The following is a 9,483-nucleotide window of genomic DNA, read 5'->3' on the forward strand; positions in this document are numbered from 1 at the left end:
GAATATAGGTTGAAAAGGATTTGCAAATCGTATTCTGTTTTTATTTATGTTTTACAGAACGTCCCAACTTCATTGGAATTGGGGTTGTACATATACAACATAGCTCTAGTGTTTATAGACATTTAAATTAGGAAATGTTAAAGATTATAATTTTAAACTATTGACCTAAGATTTGTATCAGAGATCCTTGAGGAGGTTGACTTTCACTCTAATTTAATGTATAAGAAATTTGTAAATGTCTGTTTGACCTGTGAGTGCACTCAGGTACAATTAGCTCATTTTCTGTACAGTCCAGAGTAATGAGGTTGATGTTCTACTGTGTCCAAGACATGAAAGCAAAACTGTCTGTGCTCCACTTGAACTCACAACACATATTAATAATGCATCTGTCTGCTTGTCCTCCTGTCTGTCTGTGTATTTGTGTACGTGTGTGTGTGTGTGTGCCGAACGCCACAGACCGGCTATACTTTGCCACTCTTCGTGTCAAACCAAAGAATACAGCCAACACGCACTACTTCAACACGGACGAGGAGTTCATATATGAGAGGTAAGGCTCTGTGATAACCAGCTGGATCATATTAACATCACTCTGCCAGTTCCAGAGATTATGCCGCCACAGAATACTCAACTCACACAATGGAAGGCAGACTGACAGAGATGCACTTATGGCATTATGACAGATTATTCACAACCGGTAGCAGTGCACCAAAACAGCAAAGGCATGTCCCAGTGAGAACTAACCAGGATTTCAACGTTGATTTCTAGTTTAAAACTGGGAGATATTAGGCCTGAACATCTAAGACCTCTTTTTAACCAGCTACAATGTGGTTACAATCAGTGTGTCACAAAAAACAAACTTGTTTCATCATGTGATCATTAGTTCAGTTGTAGGTTGACAGAGAGACGGTATTGATGAGTGTAAAGGTATTTCTCCAAAGTTTTGTACATTGTTGTAAAATAATACAATTGTGCTTACTGCTGTTACATGCATGTGCAAGTACTCAGGCGTATTGGTTGAAGTTCAGCTACTGCAAAGGTATATGCACGGGACTTGTGGTATTATCTTCAGCCTGATGTATAGTATAAGAAACAAAACAAACAAAATCTAACAAAATCCTCAGTAGCAGGAAGATGTGGTGGATGAGTGGGTTGAGCATAAGGCTTTCCCCAATGAGACTGTGCTTCAACTCCAGAGGTTAGTTTTTATATTCATTCTAGCTTTCAAATGAGAAATCTGGATGTGGTTAAGGCTTTTCACAGGTGACCATTATAGTTTTTTGAACGTCTTTTCAACTGATTGATGTTCACTGCGGTAGTAGTTGTAGCCAGTATCTAAAATGGGTGAGTACTGGCACTTTGAGTTTTGTCCACATGAGTTCCCCTAATTCTTATTGAGTGCCGCCACTTCTGGCGGGCATGGCCACCAAGATCTGGACTACAGCACTGAAAATATACTTTCATAAAATAAAAAGTGCTAAAGGAATTTGGGTTCGGGTTGTTTTTTGTTGAGGGTTAGGGTTGTGCAGAATTAAGTCACTGGCTCCTTTAGGGTTGTGCAGAATTAAGTCACTGGCTTCTTTATTTAGTCCAATTCAGGCACTGGTTGTAGATTAGAAACCCTGGAGTAACAGCAAGAATTTCTTCAGTAGACAGGGTTCAATTTACCTGAGGTTGAAGAGGCCTTGGAGCAAAAATGAGCTGCTGGTCCCCGAGTCATTGCCCCTGTTCCTCCCAATCTGTACAGACACTGGACACTGGAGTACTACTGGACCCCAGACTTTGGTTAAACACATTCATTTAGGAATAATGAACATAATAGCACAATTTTTGAAAGGCTTGAAACTAGATTATAAGACAGGAGCCCTCTTCAAGACAGAGCCTCAACATCAGATAGTAAAACAGGATCCACCATAAGGTTCTTACAATGTGGGTTAATATCTAAGTCGAGTATGCTTTCAATTAGGCATGGGATGATATGAAAATTTCATGTCACAATTATCTTGGCCAAAATAATTGCGATACACAATATTATCACGATAATCACATATTCAATACATAGCTATCTGCCGCCTTCAACCGTGGTGATAGGATGAGGATTTTAGAATGACTGGAAAAATGTAAATCAGGAATATCAATATAGGACTGTATGCTGGAGAGCTAGACAGCTTTTTCAAGTCAAGCCATGTGAGAATATTTACGATAATGTATAATCAAATAAAAACATCAGGTACAAATAATACCCATTTACAACCAGTGGTGGCTCAAGGACTTTTAAAATAGAGTGAGTATTGTATGAGGGTGGCAGCCTATTCTTGGTATACTGTACATTCTTCATTGCATCCTGGTTTTTATTCCAGGTTTCATACAAAGACAGCAATAAGAACAATGAAACATCTCATGTTCAGCATAGCAGAGGTCAATGGTGTGCCACAAATTTCAGGGTGGCATCTGGGGTGTCGGAACTGGTTGTTGGATCTATGTATGCAATGCAAATTCGGCCAATTTAACAATGATGAGCACAATATAAATATTTAAAGGACCAGTATGTAAGATTTAGTTAGAATCAAACATGAGGATATTTTTAAGTGTTTATTAGAACTTTTACTATTAAGAACTGTCATTTGTTATCTCTTCCTCTGCTTATAGGTGTCCACAGGAGTTATAGTTGTTAACAAATAGATCATTTAACACCTACATGCTTGCAACTACATTACAGTGTGTTATGAACCATTTATTAAATCTACATATACTACAGACTTGTCTGTGCCTATAAAATTAAGATCATGTGAGCTGTGCTCAGATTGTCCGCAGATCTCAGATAAGTCTGAGGATATAATAGGCATTGTTCAGGTGGTGTGCAACTCTTGTATTCCTAGTTCCCCTCCACTGCTCTTACCCTTTTTACCACTTGTTGTCGGCCGGTACTGATATCATATGTCACCTCCATCACTTCATGACCAGTTCATGACAGGGTTTTTTTTACATAGTGGATCATTAAGCCAATGTCTTACTCAGGCTTTCATAGCCTGGATGATTATTTTTGGCTTTATAGGATAGTAACAATGTGAGGCACTACACCCATGAAGAATGTAATATAACTTATACAGTATATGTATAATCTATTGATGTATTCTGCATCCTTCAGAGAAGTTGGCCTGCAAACCAGGATATAGCAATAGTCCAATCTGGCAATGATAATGATCATAACTTATTCCTAAAAGATGACTCATGTCCTCAGTCTCATTAGTGTCCTAGGTGTGATATTTAACAGGCCATTGGTAATGGCTCTCTGCTAGATTAATCCAGAGTAAAAAAGTTATATACTGTATATTGCCTTCACAGTCACCTGACCTCCAACCCAACTGAACACACATAGGACATTTTTTCTGGGTAACACAGGGACATCATCTGTTGTTTGTCACTACTAACAAATTCAAGTACAGTAGGCCAAGGAAGTAGCCTCGTCATGGTTAATCCCACTCCTCTCATCCTTACCTCTGTCCTTTAAAGGGCCAGTGTGTAGGATTTAGTGGAATCTAGCAGTGAAGTTGCAGATTGCAATCGTTTGAATACAGCTCAGCCTTCCAAGCATATAGGAGAAACTATGCTGGCCCGCAAAACTCACAAAAAACGGAACAGAAGGCCCTATCTATAGCCAGTGTTTGGGTTCACTGTCCTGGGTTAATGTAGAAACATGGTGGACTTTGTAGAAGAGGACCCACTCCCTCTCTAAAAGCAGCTCATTCTAAACAAACACAAGGATATCCTTATATTCAGGTGATTATACACTCATGAAACATCATCGGAAAATTATACTATATTCCAATTCTGACAGTAGATCCTTCTAAATGTTACACACTAGACCCTTCCTTCTTTCCTTCCTTTATGATGTGGACCAAATACTGTTAGAATGAAAAATGTGTTCCTGTGAGAACTGAACCACTCACTCTGACTATGATTTTATATTTTATATATATATATTTTGCTGACTTTGTGAAGCACTTTGTAAGATGGATTTTGAAAAGTGCTCTATAAATAGAGATTATTATTATTATGGTTGATATTCCCATAAGTGTTCAGCCAGTGGTTATCATCCCACTGTAAGATATAGGTCAAGATGAGATCAGTGCCCTGGAGATGGAAAGAGATTTAGAACAAACACTGGACGACACCATTCTGACTGGATGCTTCGTAATTCCAATCTACCATTTGTACCAGCCTACCAGTTTTACAACTAATGAACACAGATATTTGACATGAAACGTGAGTCATTAGAATTTATGAAAATGGCAATAATGCAATGTAATAATAATCCACTTTTGCTTTTAAAAGCCTACTAGTACTGGCTGACTATTAGAATATATCAGTGCATTAAATAGTCCTCTAGGCTTTAGTTATTAGTTGAGTGATTATATTATATTATATTAGATAAAATAGATACTCATCCCCAAGGGGAAATTCAGTGTGTCAGGTTATATACAGAGATTCATTTTTAATGATCCTCCAGAAATGTATTAAGACAAAATACAATGTTTTGTATCTGATATGTTTTTTACACACACACACACACACACACACACACATAAACGTCAACTTAATTGTTTCTGCTAATAAAATATGTGTATTTAGTGTCTGATTTGCAGTGAGTGAAAGAGCTGAAAAGCAGCTCAGTGCTGGGATTTATCTACTCTGAAAATGAAAAAAGCTGGCTTTTACAAATTTCCTGAACCTTTACACCAAGAAAAACTAGCTATCTGCCTGTGTGGGAGGGTGAAGCCAAGAAGCACTGACAGTGTAGGCTCAGCCACCTCTGGACACACATCTGGTCATATAGAAACATTGCCTTAAATGTTGTCAATAACATTTGAAATGGTTATCAGTAGCCAGTGAGGGAAAGTTTGAATAAGGATGAATATGACCATGTTTCTGTGGGTCAAAAGCAATGCTTCAGCATTTTGGAAAGGTTCCAGCTGGGATAGAAATCTGGCTAAGGCAGGAATAAAACATGAATTGTTTTCTGCAGGTCATACAAAAACAAAAAACAACAAAATTATTTTGCTTTATTTTAAATGAAGAAAAAATGCAGGACTGTTCAACGCTGACAAAACAGGGGTCTAAATCACACTCTTCTGTGATTTAAGCTTTGCACCAACAATGTGCAACACTTATTTTGCAACCTGCACTGGGTTGCACCAGCAATATGTAAGTAAAACTGTATTTATATAGCACCTTTAAAAACAACGTCACAAAGTGCTGCACAGGATATAATTACAGAAAAGCAATACAATGCACAATACACTGAAAAATACAGAAAAATACATTCCAGTAGGGAAGGCAAGTCAGAAAAAGATTTTAGAAACTATAAGAACAACCTGTTTTTTCAGCATTTAGCTGGAAGAAGTTGAGTTACATCTATTACTTAACAGCAGCCAGGCAGTCATGGAGGGTACCAATGTTACCCAGATCATGTGGCTTTACTGAAAAATACAGCTGCATGTGGTCAGCATAGCAGTGATGGGAGAGTAAAGCCTAACCCTAACCCTAGTAAAAAGGTTAGTTTGTAACTAAATCAGGCACTGATGCAACATGCTGCAGGTGTATAAAGAAATTCTCCAGAGAGCACAACCTACAAATTCTTGCCATCCCCTACAAGTAGTAGTAACGTCTGAGGTGAAGATGTGGTTACTTTAAACTTTCATTAATATTCAAATTCAGTCCCTCCTGACATTAAATCCTGTCCAGTCCCTGCCCCCACCCCTCAAGTACACGAATGTTTGAGGCCACTCTGATGAGCTCATGTAGCTCTCATTGGGACAAACATGAAGCCTAACCAAATGCAAGGAAGCGGTTGACCCTTTGTCTTTTCTGTCCCTGTCTCTTACAGACTGGAAACAGAGAATGTATTGGTACATTCCTGTTAAATTTCACTCACAGTACAGTTCAAATAAGGAGAAATACTGTCATTGACGTACGGCTGCTTAAACCTGCTGCGACTTTTAATGCAAATGGGATGAGTAAGAATTGCCCACGAGATCAGGCTTCCCATTCACTATAGGGATTTTAGTCCATTCTTTGAACATTATTTGCTATTCAGGTGTTCTGTGGGTCAGCTGATGACTGATACGATGATATGCAATGTTGGTGCACTCATGTAGTTCTTGAATGGCAGTGGAATTTGTAGCATGTTTAGCCCTAGCAAATGGAAATCCAGACGCTTAATATGTTTAGGAGGTCACTGTAGTCTCAACACGTCAAACACAGCAGCTGTCTTAACGATCTTAGCTGCAGATTATCAGAATAGACTGCTCCACTGGCCTCGAAGAAGAAGCAGATGATTATTTGCGATTAGCAGGCTAGTTTTTTCCTTTGCATACCTTCATGAAATTCATTGACTCAAAAAGCTGGGAATAAACTACAGGTGATTGTAGCAGAAACACCCAGGTCACTCTGTCATCCGTTCCAAGTATGTTGTGAGTTGATTTGATAGTTTCTATGTCACACATACATTTAAAAAGTTTAATTTGATTGAACTGCTGATGTGCTATTCACACTTTTATAAGTTAAATCTCCAGGTTTAAGAGTTACACTGTTCCTGAACCTAGTTATAAAACTTCATTTATCAGACACAAAGGTTATTTTGAATAACAGTGTGCTCTTATTTTGAAATAAAGGCAAAATTAGTAGAGAACTAGAGCTTCAACCATTCGTTTATTAATCCATTAGTTGCTGACTGTTATATTAATTTAATTCATCGTTTTAAATAATTTTTTCAGGAAAAATGTCCAATTATCTGATTTTAGATTCTCAAATGTGAATGTTGTCTTTAATCCTCTACAATGGTGAAAAGTAGTAAGTATAAGCATCAAAACATATTTCAAGTACTAAAAGTGAAAATTCTCAATTTGTAGAATGGTCCATTGCAGAATAATGTGTATATTTTATTATTGGATTATAAATAGTGATATATTAATGTGTTTGTCACTTTAATGTTTGAGCTGGGATAGGTGGAGCTCATTTTCAGTACTTTATATACTGCTGAGTGCATTGTTTGTAGTGTGGATAGAAGTAGAAAGTTGCAGAAAATTAAAATGCTGTACAAATAGTTGCAGTGTATGACATACTCCTGTTTGTGTGTGTGTTGCAGTTTCTATGCAGACTTTGGGCCCCTCAACCAGGCCATGCTGTACAGATACTGCTGCAAACTCAACAAGAAGCTCAAGGTAGGAGACAGTTTACATGCAGTGAAGTAGTCATTACACACCTTTTATAGAGATTTAAGGTGCAAGAGAGTTTACCTACTTTTTTGGCTGACATAAAGGGAACTGACCATTATTTTGAAACCCCAATAGTCCAAAGAACGTACCATTGGACCAAAAGCTGATTGGTCTGACAGTTAATCGGAAACAAAAGCCCACTCAAAGACCAGTTTTTCCCAAAATACCCACTCTCCCTTTAGTTTTTTGCCATTAATATCTTGGAATTGGAAGTGCTGGCAAGGACAAAGTCAGTTGACCTTCGTTGTTATGGTTGCAAGAACAAACATGGTTAACTGTTGCAGTTTGGTTAGGTTTAGGCACCAAAACTACTTAGTTGGGATCATTGTTGGGTTATAATAAGTACATTAGTTACATCACTTAAGTTACATACATGAGTGGGTGATACTAAAGTGTGTACTTTTGGAACAACAGGCCTTCAGAGAATTGGACGTTTGTTTGGGAATAACGGGCTGTCGGAAAAATGGGCTTACAATCTAATAGGCAAAGACTATTGGGGTTTCGGAATAATGGTTGTGGGAACAATGGCTTGGCAGCAACATAAAGCCCGGTGGTGTAAATTTACAGTCTACATTGCGTAAACAACTAAGTCACTCGTGCTGTTGTATTGTTGTTACTGATTATTTATTAGATATTGACCTTTTTTGTTACTTCAGTCCTTCACCATGTCCAGGAAGAAACTGGTCCACTACACCAGTCACGACCAGAAAAAGAGAGCCAATGATGCCGTTCTCATCGGTGCCTATGCTGTAAATATCTCTTTATTTGATCTTTATCCATCTATCATTCTGTTTGTCCTTTTAGCTTTCTAATAACACAGCATAACCTCTCCCCTGTAGGTGATCTATTTGAAAAGAAGCCCAGAAGAAGCCTACAGGACTCTGATCTCAGGAAACAACGCAGGCTACCTGCCGTTCAGGTATCAACACTCACAAACACACACATTGGCTTGTGTTGCTGACGGTCTTTCTATCTTCCCATCCTCTACTATCAGCAGTAACGTCAGAGATCTGTTTACTTTAAACTCTCATTAATATTCACATCAAGTCCCTCCTGACATTAAATCCTGCCCAGTCATGCTAATTATCTGAGAAGTGCCCTTGTTTACTCTAGTGCCCCCACCCCTAAAGTACACAATCAAATCTGGACAATAGTAGTAACTGTAACAATAACTATAAATGTATCTTTTTAAAAATCGTTCTAACTCAAGACGAGTCCACACCACAACTTTAACAACAATGACAGTGGCGAACAATATCGTTGGGATCCCTTTCAGAGCGGTTTGATATTGTGGTAACAACTTATTAAAGTTGTAATTAATTACTTTTACCTTTTTTTGTATCCAAATTACTCTGTTACATGTAATCCATTACTACCTAAGCCTGCTCACAAGTACAAATACGCACACATATTTGAGGCAGTCCAAACTATCATGTATGTGCAAAGTTTTGTCAAAGCTTATCCAGAGCCACAAAGGACATTTTACATTCTTCATTCTTTCTGTGCATGTATGTGTGCCTGTGTGTATGTATGTATGTATGTATGTGTGTGTATGTATGTATGTATGTATGTGTGTGTGTGTATGTGTTTGTGCTTGTGTGTATGTATGTATGTATGTGTGTGTGTGTATGTATGTATGTGTGTGTGTATGTATGTGTGCCTGTGTGTGTGTGTGTGTCCCACAGGGATGCAGGAGTGGGAGAGTGCTCCTTCAACCTCACTGTCCTCGACTGCTTACAAGGAATACGCAAGGTAAACAACAAGTTTGTACATGGGCACTTAAAGATACAGTAGTAATTTTTATAAAAACAGTTTTTTTGTCATATTTGCTGAAACTTTCACTATATCCTGACAGTAGTACATGAGACAGAGAATTTGTGAAAATAATCAGGTTCCTCTGGCTCTTCCTAGGGCTCCTAATGGTATTTGTGAGAATCCACCGGACCTGAATAAAAAACAACCAATCAGAGCCAAGAAAGATAGTTGATTAAAGAGTCTCATTCCTGGGGTGTCATATACAGACGCTTTGGGACCCTGGGAATGGGACTTAACAATAAACTATCTTAAAGTCTCCAACCCAAAGCGTCTTTATATCTTTTTTGGTTCTGATTGGTTGTTTTCTACGGAAGCGCATTGCATTCACTGGATAAAAAAAAAATTGACACCTTATGTCATAATTACGAGATCCTGATCTCGTAATTATGAGAAA

General features: G+C 38.1%; 1 protein-coding gene across 1 annotated transcript in view; it reads left to right on the forward strand.

The window, feature by feature from the left end:
- LOC118334859 (dual specificity protein phosphatase CDC14AB-like) overlaps positions 1–9,483 on the forward strand; it is a 17,366-nt gene that overhangs the window by 1,943 nt on the left and 5,940 nt on the right. The window contains exons 2-6 of the mRNA XM_035670931.1: positions 457–547; positions 7,145–7,220; positions 7,931–8,023; positions 8,114–8,193; positions 8,960–9,026. Of these exons, the coding sequence (XP_035526824.1) occupies positions 457–547; positions 7,145–7,220; positions 7,931–8,023; positions 8,114–8,193; positions 8,960–9,026 (407 nt within the window). The remainder of the gene's footprint in view (positions 1–456; positions 548–7,144; positions 7,221–7,930; positions 8,024–8,113; positions 8,194–8,959; positions 9,027–9,483) is intronic.

This window comes from Morone saxatilis, unplaced genomic scaffold (assembly GCF_004916995.1).
Source record: "Morone saxatilis isolate NCDOM2014 unplaced genomic scaffold, NCSU_SB_2.0 Contig23, whole genome shotgun sequence".
In the NCBI taxonomy this organism is placed as follows: Eukaryota; Metazoa; Chordata; class Actinopteri; family Moronidae; genus Morone; species Morone saxatilis.